General features: G+C 42.2%; 2 protein-coding genes across 3 annotated transcripts; one reads left to right on the top strand and one right to left on the bottom strand.

The window, feature by feature from the left end:
- On the bottom strand, positions 1-5709 carry rufy1 (RUN and FYVE domain containing 1). The gene is made up of 17 exons (XM_031745184.2): positions 5339-5709; positions 4909-5088; positions 4703-4820; positions 4500-4601; positions 4298-4421; positions 4147-4208; positions 3852-3987; positions 3644-3745; positions 3435-3551; positions 3163-3330; positions 2968-3065; positions 2762-2881; positions 2417-2546; positions 1384-1478; positions 1244-1292; positions 1083-1160; positions 1-977 (listed from the first exon to the last, which is right to left on the bottom strand). The coding sequence occupies exons 1-17, from the start codon at positions 5670-5672 to the stop codon at positions 834-836; spliced, it is 2157 nt and encodes a 718-aa protein (XP_031601044.1). The 5' UTR covers positions 5673-5709; the 3' UTR covers positions 1-833.
- A 4196-nt stretch (positions 5710-9905) lies between these two features.
- hbegfa (heparin-binding EGF-like growth factor a) lies at positions 9906-13278 on the top strand. 2 transcript variants are annotated; one of them, XM_031745224.2, is made up of 6 exons: positions 9906-10137; positions 10843-11091; positions 11205-11403; positions 11495-11647; positions 11765-11851; positions 11956-13278. In XM_031745224.2, exons 1-5 carry the CDS (start codon positions 10095-10097, stop codon positions 11835-11837), a joined length of 717 nt encoding a protein of 238 aa, XP_031601084.1. In that variant the 5' UTR covers positions 9906-10094; the 3' UTR covers positions 11838-11851; positions 11956-13278. The 2 variants fall into 2 exon arrangements, with proteins under 2 accessions (XP_031601084.1, XP_031601085.1); XM_031745225.2 differs by lacking the exon at positions 11765-11851.
- Positions 13279-13510: the final 232 nt, after the last annotated feature.

Raw genomic sequence — 13510 nt, 5'->3', positions numbered from 1 at the left:
TGGTGGAAAAACAGGAGGCTTTATTTATCAAATATCTAGAGTTAAAAAAAAGTCAAATTAAGAAACTGGCTTTGTAGCAGTTGACGTGACCCATAAAACCCTGATAGAATACATTCTAAAATAGTTTTGCTTTTGTCAACATTCTACAGTCATTTACACAATTCTGCATGCATCCAGCAGTTGGGTTAGAGCTGATTATAAAAAGGGGGGAGGAAAAAAAGTGCATGACATGGCTAAATATCAAAGTCACTTCCAGAATTAAAAATGCACCCCTCTTATTCAGGATTTTCAAAGGTTTAAATATGTTTTAAAACAAAGTAAAATATTCAGGTTATTTCTGTTAAATTTATTTTGAAAATCATCCTAAATAAAGAAAGCAGTGCACCTTTACATTCTGAGTACACAAATCTGCAACAGCAGAGATTCTCAGCTAAAGCTGAAATCCCAACAGTACATCCACAGTTTGAATTAGAAAAACTGCACATATCAAAAGGCCAGTTTATCAAGAGATTACCAAATTTGTTAAACTCTGTTAATCCAACCCAGGGAACCACTAGTGGCAGATACTCAAAAGCCTTTCCATGTCTATGCAAAGTCTCGTTAGCATACAGTCTGCATAAACTACTTTTTTAAAATCCATCCTGTCAACGTTAAAGGCGACCATTGTCAGTACAGATAAAATGCCTGAATTTCAGGTAACTGCATCAATGGAACACCAAATCACATTCCCACCTTTTTTTTCTTTTCATAACACGAGTATTTAAATTCATATTAGATGAGTATATTCAGTGTTGGAGCGTGTGGAGAAAACATTTAAGCCCGTGGGTATGTCGTCAGGAACCTGTGGAGGAGCTTCTCTGCAGCAGGAGGGAGTGGCACACGTCGCACACTCGCACGGGCCGAGGATACGAAGGCAAGGCCAGCTCGTTACTGGAGCAGCTGTTGCAGTAGATGTCTCCGCAGTTTCTGCAGTGGTGCTGCGCATGCAAAACATACAGCGTGACGCGGCGACATTTAAGTGATCGCGGACGTTAACAGAAGCGGCTCTCAAATGAAATGTAATGGGGTTGGGCGGAACGTACCTTTCTGCGTGAGATGGAGAACTCCTTCTGGCATTGTTTGCACTGAGTGGCTTCATCATCTTTCAGCCAAGCGTGGCCCTAAGAAGAGCAATGGTTTCTCATTCCAAGTCTTACAGCGTCAACAATAAAAGTAAACCACCCTCGACTCTTTCACATTTTACCTTCAGGGCCTTGTTGACCTCCTTGAAATCTTCCATCTTGAGTTTAGACCTTTGAGAAAGATGAAAGCAGCATAAATTCTCCTGACGTGAAACGGCATCCGTTAGTAAGAAAAAGAAAGAAAAACATCGCAGTTACTGACTGGCTGAGATGCAGTCCCATTTCCTGTAGAGCCTGTTCCTGCTGCTCGCACTTCTGCTGCAGCTGCTGCTTCTCCTGCTTCAGCTCCTGCAGCTCCTGCAAAGTCAATCCATAGGAAGAAAAAAAAGGTCATAACATCCCATTTATGTTCAGGAATTTGTAATATGCTCTTACACTCCTTACAAGAGGATGAAACAGGAGGGAGGCTTTGTTAAAGCTATCATACGAATAATATTTTTGTAAAATAAACTATTTCTTTAAGGTAATGTCGTCTGGCATAAATACATAATTCGCTGGTGATTAAGCTGAAAGGTACAGTTTCTAAATTCCTGTGTTTAAAATACCAAACGTTATCAACAGAATTAAAGAAATAACCAAAAACAAACCCCATAACTTTTAATCTAAAACATCTATATACTGTGTTGATGACATATTCAGTGAAGTTGGATTGGGGCTGCAGAGTACTTTCCTGTAATACCACCTTGTACCACAAGATGGTACATCAAGCCAATTGAATTAATGACCAGGTAAGTCAGGATGAGCACATTCTCTTTTACAAAAGGAAAAGCTTCTTAAGAACCTTGGACACAAAGGAGTATCTAAAGTTAAAAGAATAGCACCAAACATTCAAAAACATCTCAACACACCCACTGGTAAAACACTGCTCCCTGGTGGTGAAAGGTTTTGCTGCATTTTGAAGGCCATAATTACAAAAAGTAATTTTTAATCAACATAAGAATAAAAAAAAAAAAAAAATCTTATTCTGACTTGCAGCCAATTCAGCTTCATTGCTAGAGTCTAGAAGCAGTCTCTACAAAGCCAATCACACATTTTAATGTTGGCATTGGATTACAGTATTTTATGCCTGTGTGTAAGAGTAATCTTAGCTGCAGCTGTAGGTTGCCTTTCACTTTGAAAATAAAACTTCATTTGTCAAGAGTGTACACATTTTTTTCCATCGCTATAATTCGGCTATTTAGATCCGAGCAAGCGTAACCTGACACAGGTTGCGTGTGTGTTTGAGAGATGCTGACCGAGTGCAGGCCCTGGAGCTGCTGCAGCTGTGTGCGCAGTTCGGTGCTGTTGTCCTGCTCCCGCTGGAGAGTTTTTTGCAAGTTCTGTCTCTGTTCCCTCTCACTGCGCAGCTCGTTCTCCAACCCCAGCCTGTGCTCCGACAACACAAAAACGTGACTCTCAAGTCATCAAACTGCAAACTACTGCATGGACTCGGGCTACACAATGTTTAGAAAACTTTTAAAACAAACATTTTAGGTGAATCACATTTGCAACTTTGCCCTTTTATGAACCTTTTCTCTATGTACTGCTTAATACCACATTCAATACCCCCCCTCTCCATGCCCACAATTGCGATTCTTCACCTTAGCGTATCGAGATCTGTTAGCTGTTTCTGCAGAGCATCGACTTTTCCTTGCAGCTCCGCCTTCATGTCTTCGTCTGACTGGTCGTTCTGCTTGCGCTCCTGCTCCGACCTCTGTAGTCTATGAGTCACAAAATATGAAGAGGAGCGTCAATTTAAAGGAATGTAAACGCGAAACTGAATCTCACCCTGGGCAAGCACGCATACCTCTGCTCAAGTTCCTTCATGGTGTTCTCCATTTCATTCATCCTCTGCTCAAGCTGCACGGCCTCTGCCTGCTTTTTTTCTGCTTGGCGGTCCGAGTCCTGAGAAATCACACGAATTGGACAAATGCGCAATCTGTGTGTATGTGTGTGTGTAAGTGCGAAAGACAAAGTTATAATCATGCTCATCTATTTGTACCTGAGCTTTGTGGAACATCTGCACATTGAGAGTCTTGACTTGGTCAAGCTGGAGCCGTAGGGCTGCCAGCGTGTCCTGTTTCTCATGCGTGTCTTTCTCCAGCAGTTTCATGGCCACCTCTATCTCCTGCTTCATCCCCACCTGCAGCTCCAGTTCACGCTCCAGCTCCTAATACACAAGGGAGTCAAATTCAGTTAGAGTTGAGTCAAAACCCCAAAACACCAGGTGTGGAGTGTTGGTTCAAACTGTCCTGGAGGTCACTGATACTTGACCTGGCGAATGCGCTTTTCCTCCTTGTACTGCTTCCACACCACATTGTACATCTCATCCAGGCCTTGTCTAGTCTGTTTGTATGTCTCCAGCTCTGCCTGGCTGTCCTGAAGCACTGCCTGAAAAATAAAAACATGGCATTTTTCATTCCTTCTTAAAATCAGGAGGGGCTTCAGCTGCAATTAGTCCCAGATACTTTTTTCCCCCACACCTCCTCCTTTCTCTGGCTGGACTGCAAGATCGTCTCGTTCTCCTTTTTCAGCTGTTCCTGTTCTTCCCGTAGAGAGTTGATTCTGTCTGTGGCGGCTGTCAGCTGAGGAAAAGGAGAAAAACAAGACACACAGATACCAGCTGACGTTAAAGAGGATCAATCCAGCGCAAACAGAGTCCCACAGCTGCACACACAAAGCACGCCTAACCTCCTCTACGAGCTTGCTGTTAGTCTTCTCTAGAGAGTCCATCTTAGCCTGAAGGTCAGTGACGGTGCCGCTTAGGTGACGATTTAGCTCCTCGATGTAGTGCTTCTGATCCAATATGGCTGTCATCTTCGAATCACTAAGGGAGGAAGTGATACAATCACCATCTTATAGTTGTGAGACATATCTATACAAAAATTAGCAAGGATTTGTTAATATGGGGTCATTCTTTAAACAGTAATAACAATATAGAACAGTCCTGATTAAAAAAATAATGTAAAGCAGTGTAGATGCTTACTCTTTTGGAGTCTCATTGCTGGCAGGGTCTTTCAGATAAAGTGAGAAGTCGATGACTGCTACCTAAATGGGAAAGAAGAGCAGATCACTCTGTATCTCGATGCAACTGTTCCTCAGAGTGAAACTGATTCTTACAAAACAGCATCACTAACCTGTGAATCAAGGTCCTCCCCTTTAATGCAAAGGTTAGCATCAATTACGTTGAGGCCCACCAGCAGCCCCACCATTACCGACCCTTCCTCCTCCAACATCAGTGCTCCAGAGTCATAAAACTCACTAAGGGATTTAAAAAGTAAAGTTGATGCTGGGAAGAAACCCATGTTTATAATGCACTATAAAACAAGCGTAACTGACCTCAGGAGGTCTTTGTGGTCCAGCAGGGCCTTCATATAGTCAGCTACCTTCTTCTGCATAAGCGCCAAATGCAGCCAAGCCCTTCCTCTCCCCAAACCGGTCCTAGGAAAAAACAAACAAACAAGAATGACAGTATAAGTGCAATTAAACACAGCTGTGATCTCTATAGTTTTATTATAGAAATATGTTTTTTAATGGCATACTTAATGCCGGGCATGTCTCTGGCACTGGTGGCAATGTTGACAGACTCCGGGCATAACTTTTCTACCAGCTCCAGTGGTCCCCATATAGACTTGTTGTGACCAATGAAGGATTTCTTGGCTGAATCAGACAGCATGCAGAATTAAATTCAGCATGCAGGCAGATAAATATAGCACAACAGCAACAGTCAGATTTATTTACGTCTAACCTTTAAGGCCATGTTTGAGGCAGTGCTCCAGGACAACAAAAAACTGCTGCAGAGGAGGGTACTCTGAGTCAAGCGTCCTGCCCAGACTCATAGAAGACTGAATCAACACTCTGATGCTGAGCTTCAGCATGCTGAGCAGGTTGGATCTTTCTATTGCCATTGAGTCTTTGGGGGGAACAACTGTACAGAAAGCATGAAAAAAAGCAGAAGCTCTGAGGTTAATTCTGTCAGATGACATAGCCGGAAAAACCCCAAACACATTACCAGCCAAGGAGCACTTCACTAACCAAAAAAAAAACCAAGAGTCTGATCTTGGAGTCATGTGATGTGACAGCTGACACTTAGTCAAGTGTTTAAGTGCCTGTGACAGCTGCAATGTTTCGATCTCAAAGTGCATTAACTAGCAGGCATCAGAAAAATCAAAGTCTACCTGGAAGCTTTTTCGCTGAGTTACTGAGGTCACTTTCGGCCTCATTCTCGGTCGGGGAGCTCGCCGCGGATCCCTGTGAGGGCTTTCTCTGGACAGCAGCGTAGCTGATCCCGCTGCTAATCGTCTCCGTGGCCTTACGAGCCAGAGACAGGAGAGGAGCCGACCAGCTGTTCTCCTCTGCGACCTGGGGAGCCGGCCTCTCGGTCCAGTCCTGCTCGCTGCCCCCATCCGGTTCGCCATTAGTCGCTGGTCCTAAAACTTTGGGCTCATCTTGTTCTTGTTTTTCGTCGCGCTCTGTAACAGCTGTGTTTACTTCCCCTGCCTCGTCAGCCATGTTTGCCCTCCCCCCGCCCTCCTTTCGTGTACAAATCACGTGATCGCCTTAGACCAATAACGGACGCTTGTGAGGCCTGACATTCTTTTACTTTTGATTCATTGGCTGCTAGCAAAGCACACTGGAGTTAAATCACTGCCACCTGTTGGATTTGGCTGGAGAGTGGCGGACTGACAAATATCTAATAACTGAAGATCGCGTTTTTATTTATTTTTATTTATTTACAGTCAATGAAATTTTAGTTGTGCCTTTCAGGTTAGTGTGTTAGGTTAGTGTGGTTCACAGGACTTTGAACCACTTAAAAGACACAGCAAAATGTAAAAAAACAAACAACAAAAAACAAATAACATATAATGGTTATCAATTTAAAATAAATGAAAAAGGCAATACATCCTAAATAAACATTTTTTAAAAACATGAATGTAGAGATAAATCAAACTGAGAACAAATGAAAAAACAAGTAAGATAATACTAAAATTAAAAAGTAACATAACATAACATAAGTATGTAATACTTGAATGAATGAATGAGAAGGAGACAGATGGAACGATGAAGCTGGAAGGAGCAGAGTGAAGGTGGATAAGTTTAAGCACCTGGATTCAACCATCCAACTTAACAGACAGTGCACAGGAGAGGTGAAGAAGAGAGCGCAGGCAGGGTGAAGCTGGTGGAGGCGATTGTAAGAGAAGCATAAAGTGAAAGGAAAGGTTTACAAGAAGGTAGACCTGCTGTGATTCATGTTTAGACATGGTGGTGCTGACAAAAAGACAGGAGCCAGAACTAAGGATAAAGATTTTCATTCAGAGTGACCAGTATGGACAAAGAATTACTTTAGAGAGACACCTCAAGTTGAGTGGTTTGAAGACAAAGTTAGAGAGGCAGGCTGAGACGGTTTGGAGGAGGGATGGTGGAGATACGGGACAAAGGATGCTAAATGCAGCTGCCAGGTAGGAAAGAATAAAAGAGAAAAGAGGAAGACCTTAGAGGAGGTTCGTGGATGTAGTGAAGGAGGAGATGCCGAGGGTTTGCCAGAGGAGGATGGTAACAATGGAGTGAGATGAGGGCAGATCATTTGGTGTGGTGACCCCTTAGGTGGCAGATGAAAGAAGAAGATGGAGAAGAAGAATAAGTCATGTTACTTGAGATTGAATGGTCATGTCACACAGTGGAAATTTGTATTTATCTATTACATTGGTTTTATTCTGTTTTTTAGTCTTTATTTGTGAGTGTAGTTTTTATTTGCATGATTTTATTCTGTTTGTATTGCATGGTTTTAAGTGGTTTATTTGACATTGTTTTAATCCACTGTGGACTGGCTGGGCATGGGACAAATTAGCTGTTAGTGATCACCTGAGACATGGGTGTGTCCAGAGGTGGCCTATCAGCTGTTTAAGGGACCCTTTAAAAGGAAGCTGGCTGGGGATTGGGAGGAGAGAGGCTCCAGATATGAAAAGGAAAGCATGAAGGCCAGGTTTCATCTAAAAAACAAAAAACAAAAGGGACCCGCTGCCTGATTGTGGGGGTGCGACGCCGCATCTGGAGACGGACCGGTAGCGACAGCAGGAACAGCGACAGTAGGAGACAACGCCTGTGATTGACAGCAGGGCACAGGTATGCCTCTGCCTGCGTTTGTGAGTAGTGTCTCCACTGTTGTTCACCAGGTGCAGCCGTGTTGGGAGAGGGTCGCTATGGCTATAAGCCAGGGCAGCTTCCAGGACGATGGTTCTGGCCCCTATTTGTTTACAGGGCGATAACGCGAGGAGAGGCGCGATGGCATCGAGCAACGGACTCCAGTGCAGAATGCGAGCTGGCCTGGGAAGTGATGGGCCCAATGAAGGGACGAGAAGGGGATCGGAGGCTCCTCTGGCATGCACGCAGCTCCGCAAGAGGAATTTCTGGCCTGTGAACCCATAACGAACATTCGTCCTGGGTTGTGGGACTGGGTGGGATTTTTAGAGTATACAGAAAATTGCATTTTTACCAGTTTTAGAATTGTTTTATCTAGGCTCGGTGGGAATTTTAGCGTATTGACAACATTTTATTATGTTTTTAGAATTATTTCTCATTCTTGCTCCCTGGCCTGGAAATAAACAGTTTCTGATCAGACCTACATCATCACTGTGCCCTTGGTTTCTGACTCGCTCCACCCCGTGTATTTAAAAGAATCTCTTTAGTATGACATTCTGGCGCACCAGATTTGGTGTCTACAGTCACATCAGAGTTAGTTGATGCCTAAGAATACAAAGGGCAGACAAATTCATTACTCCATACGTGGTGAGCAGCCCACCCTACATGTGACCTCAAAACACACTACAATGTAGTTAAGCTTTAGCCAAAGAGGCTTTACTATGACGGGAATCGTAAGAATATGTACTTAGTAGTAAAGCCTTAAATCTCTAGAAAACCTGCAGTAGTAATAACATCAAAAGCTGTGATGCTGATGTACTGTGTATCTATTATAATTTTATTTGATGCATTTTGTGTTGCTTTAAATTGACTCCAACTTTAATTATTAATTCTAAGAATGTTAACACGGCCATTCATAAAGTCAGACTATACTTTAATCCAATTGAAGCACTTGTGATATTAACTTATTGATGGTATGTTTTTGCACTTGAGAGCTGAAGGGAGAATTTTACATTGCTATCAAAAGATAATTTTCTAATTGTTACCTCAGAACTGCATGACACCAGTAGTAATAAGATCTACTGGCAGTGAATAAACGTATTAGGAGCTTGCAGTCCTTCCGCACTTAAATCTACCATTACTCCTCTGTGTAATGTAATGCACTTGCATTTATACAACACTTTTCTAGACTTACTGACCATTCAAAGCAATTTGAACTATACATTTATGCAGCACTTTAAGCTATACACTTACATCCATGGTCGATTTAGAATCATCAGTTAACCCTACAATGGACATTTGTGGACTGCGGAAGAAGCTGGAGTACATGGAGAGAAGTAACACAGACAGGAAGCCCTGGGAACCAAGAACCTTCACATTGTGAGTTGACAGTTTTAACCACCTCACCACCTTGCTCCTCAAATTACCCAAGTCTGTGTAGTTACCTGAAATTTAAAAAAAAAGAAAAGAGGGGAAGGCAGGGAGATAACTGAAAAGTACTTGTGTTATCACAAAACTAAGTGAAAATAAAAACACACTGGAAAGGCCTTAAGTTTTAGTCACCTTTGGCATCACAGTGGCCTGATGATGCTTTGTAATCTTTCTTTCTTTAGATTTGGGAGGTCTACAGTATTGTGAACCAGCTGCCCTTCGAGAAGTGGTGTTTGTATTGAAATGTCTGGTGTGAATTTTTGAAAACACGACTAACTGTAAAAAAGTATATCAAAAAGTAAAAAAAAAAAAAGTAAATCAAAATTAAACATTTTTCAAATAAACTGAAACAAGTGAAATTAACTCTAACTCTGGAAACTACCTAAACTGAAGCCAATAAGTAAAAACAGCGTTGTGTAATTCTTGACCACGTGGTGGCGCTCACATTTCGTACCCGTTAAAGGCGCTTTTAATACTTAGAGGCAAATGAAGCACATCATCAACAGTTTTTACTGCAGTTGTATATTTTGTCATCTACTACGTTTCCTGTCCTCCTGTTCCTCAGCGTCGCTGTTGAATTATCTTGCTTAAATGTAAGTATGGACTGTTAATGTATCTTACTTAATATTTGGACTTCTGATTCTGTGACACGCATACTTTAAATCTGTGAGTGCTTGAACCGTCGGATTTACCTGGATTAAACACAACTAAACCCTTATGACGGCACTCAGACAGAAAGCATGAGTCAATATGTACAAAAGGAACCAAGAATTTAGTTTTTTTTTAAAGTTTCAGTTTCCTATTTCTTTTGATTTCCCGACAGTTTTTGCATTTTAGTTTCTATCTTTGAAAAAAAATCCGCACAAGATTAAGATGATTTTGGATAAAAAGATTAAGATGATTTTGGATAAAAAGATTAAGATGATTTTGGATAAAATCATCTTAATCTTGATTTTTTTATGCCCCCCCCCCCCCCCAACACACACACACACACGCACACTTTCTTTTAGCTTTCATATATTTCACTCGGGAGTACCAACATGATGGGTAATCTGAGTTAAAATACGAATTAATCGGCGCAACCCATGGCCATGGTCAACACCCAGAAGGAGGCGGGGTGATTGCCCAGGCTAAAAGGCTCGTGAGCGTCTGTCGCCAGTCTTTCTCGAGAGAAGAAAGCGGCAGCAGGGGCACGAGGAGAAGAGAGGACTTCTGTTAACAAAAAAATTAAAACCACATAAAAAAAAAACCAAAAGAGAAGGAATACTGAGAGGTGGACGGAATATAACTTTTAGATTTTTTTTATTTTTTAAGATTTTTTTTTGTTAATTTAAATAATTTTTCAACTTAAAGCTACTGGAAGCCATGAGGATTTTCGCTGTTGCGCTCTTGCTGGCTCACGTTTTGGGTACGTTTCATGTGCGCTTGTGCAACTTAACCAGTGTTTCTTCTGTGTTCATTAATGGATCACTTAGCGTGTGTGTGTAGTGTCTCTTTCTTGGCTGTCAGTGTAATCCTCTCTATAATAACCGAGCTATAACATGCCGTGTAAACTTAATCTTTTAGGCAACAGTTTTCATGATGCCAGCCTATTCGGGAGCTAATGGGGTCATCTCTCTTATTTTAGAGCATGCTTTATGTAACTGGATACATTTATTTTTAACTCATATTCTTGCCTGACATTAGCTAACTGTCTGCCCATGCATTTTGTGCGTGTGTTATGAGAGACAGAGGGGGGAAGGCTGTGTGCCAGGCCGATATCTCAATGTCCACGAATTTGAGGACATGGTTTTGGCGTCTTTTTGAGTGCATCCTGAGCTGGGCATTGACTCAATCAATCCCTAAGGACAGTGTCTGATCCGGTGTATTTCCTAAGAGAGAGCAGCAGCTTAATTACTGCATCCCTAAAAAATCCTGCCTGAAGCTTCTTCCTGCACAACATGTTTCAACTTGCCCAAGAAGGTCCACCCACCTTGGTGCACTAACCTGTCTGCTGGTTGTCCCCTAGAGGAAGAGTTTTCTGATTGTGTTTTTGTTATTTGTTTGTTTTTTGTGGCATATATATGTTCAAAGCAGACCTCATTCATAACATTTGATTTTCCTGCTCCTTCAGTGATGTCCAGACTGGCCAGCGGTGCTGCAGTAGACCGTTACGACAGCAACAAGCAGCGGCACACCTCTGTTATCAGCCTCCTGGACACAACCAGAGACAGGAGAGCAGAGGAGGAGAACCGGGGCGTGAGGGCCACAACACCAGATTACAGCAAGGACGGCGAGGCGGAGGAGTATGATGATGACTACTACTATTATGAAGAGTATGAAGATGGCACGTCTGGAGACTATGAACTGCAACTGCCAAGAGGTAAGGCACTTAAAAAAAATGTCTTAAATGTTGCATTGGTGCTTTTACGTGGCTTGTAACAAAGACAGCACATGTAATTGTTGGTCTTGTTTGGTTTTTTTTTGTCACTTTAGTTGCCATGTCAAGCAAACCCAAAGATCCTTCTACCATCCTGGAGGCTGAAAACACTGAGGGAAAAACAACGAGAGGAAAGGGAAAGAAGAAGGGGAAAGGAAAGGGAAGGAAGAGGAATCCTTGCCTGAAGAAGTACAAAGATTACTGCATTCACGGGACCTGCACTTACCTGAGAGACCTCCGTGAACCATCATGCGTGTGAGTATTTAGCTCTCTGTTTACCTGCACGTCATGCGCACCTCAAGTCGATCAATTATTAACCGTTTTCCCCTCACCGTCCTCTTCGCAGGTGCCACCATAATTACTCCGGCGATAGGTGTCAGTTTATCCTGCTGCCATCGCAGTCCCGAGAGGGCTACAACCGCACCACAGCTCTGGCCGTGGTGGCGGTGGTGCTGTCGTCTCTGTGCCTCACCATCATTGGACTTTTATTAATGCTCAGGTGAGCGAAACACACGCCCGGCACGCACTCGCAGCCATGCACAGGTTAGGAGCTTAGCTAATAATGAGGCGATACGTAGAAGACTGAACAAGCTCCCTTTCCTTTCGTTTATTCCAGGTTTCACAAGCGGGGAGAGTATGATGTAGAGAATGAGGAGAAGGTGAAGCTAGGGTTAGCATCCAACCACTGAAGCAACAAAGAGAGGTGAGTGGTTAGGGAAAGAGCTACAAACACGTACACCAACTGACAGCAGCTGCTATCAAGTGCGACTAGATTTCACTCATTCTCCCCCCTTTTTTTGATTTTAGGCAAAGATGTAGAAATTCTACCTCAGCTGAAAATGAAAAGTGAACAGCAACAGGAGGTCCCGGAGGAAAAAAAAAGGAAAATAAAATGAACGTACGCAAAGAAGAGAACAGAAGGACGTCTGCCCGATGTTCTGCTGGCCGTTCAGATAAAGAGTGGGCACGTGAATGTATTCCTGATGGCTTCAGAAGAAGAAACTCCCGGTCTGGAACTGGAATATCAAACCGCTCAGAGGAGGTGTGACAAGAATCAGGCGATGAGGAACGGGAAGAAGGAGGAACTCATCTTGACTCTGTCTCTGAATTATTTGACATTTTTAACAACAATCAGAGCTCAATCTGGATTCTCTTTCTCTCAAAAGACAACATTTTATATTTTCCTGCTCAAAGCCGTCATGTGTTTTGTTTTGTTTTTTTGTTGTTTTGTTTTTTCTTTTGTGTGTACAGTAAACGGTATATTTATAATTTTAATTTATTTATTTAAGCTAACTGTATTTATGGAGATTTTTAACCACCTTTTAGCAGTTTTTAAAATAAACCAAAAATGTTACAAGTGTTTTTATATTTCTTATTGGAGGCTATTTATTTATGAAACAGAAACAAACGAAGCGGAAGCTCAGTATTTCATGAAAAATAATGCGTAAACTTTAATTCTGGCACTCACTAGATGATCAATAGCACTGTGATTAATAAATTGATCATTGAATACGCAAGATTTTATTTTATTTGATGTTATTTTTAATGATTCAGATGATTTCCAACACTCTGACCACACTCACACGATTACTCATAGTCACACCTGGAAGCTGCCCCAGGGGCAACCAGTCTGTTCTGTCAGCCACTAAGTGGCTCCAATGTGGGTTCAGTGAATTGCTCAAAGGCACATCAGTATTGGTAATGAGGGAGGGCCAAGCCCTACTCTCTCCCATCCCCCCACCCGGCTTTATCCTGCAGGTTCGGGGATCTTTAGTTCACGTTAGGTTTCAATTTCAGAGGTAACGCTGATCATTAGGCACACTGCTACGTACTGATTATAAGCACCACAAGGACTGTGCTCTCAACATCTGTATTTCTTTCTTTTTTTTTTTTAGAAGGGAGTCACATATGAAATGCACTGTAGAAAGAATTGGGTATAAAGATGTTGTGTTTATGTCTTATCATTGTTAGAGAAACTGTTAAGCTGTCAAGAAAAAAGCAAAAAGGAAAAACAATGTGAATTCAAGTGTTTTATCCATTCAAATCCTGCAGTTTTGAAGTGATTTTTATTTGTGATTTTCTTTTCGGAGCAGAATAAAAAAATAAAATAAATCAAATAAACATCTCAATATGTGAGTTCTGGAGTTTCTCTGTTGTTTCTTAATCCATCCATCCATCCATCCATCCAGCCATCCATCCATCCGCTTTCTTATCCAATCCAGGTTCACGGTGGGGGTGGAGCCAATCCCAGCTGTCACAGGGCAAGAGGCGGGGTACACCCTGGACAGGTGGCCAGTCTATCGCAGGGATGAATCTTTATTATTCCAAGCTTATAGTCATTCATTTGCTTCCTGAGTTGGAC

Source organism: Oreochromis aureus, linkage group 2 (assembly GCF_013358895.1).
Source record: "Oreochromis aureus strain Israel breed Guangdong linkage group 2, ZZ_aureus, whole genome shotgun sequence".
Taxonomy (NCBI): Eukaryota; Metazoa; Chordata; class Actinopteri; order Cichliformes; family Cichlidae; genus Oreochromis; species Oreochromis aureus.
This window is presented reverse-complemented; position numbering and strand designations above follow the sequence as displayed.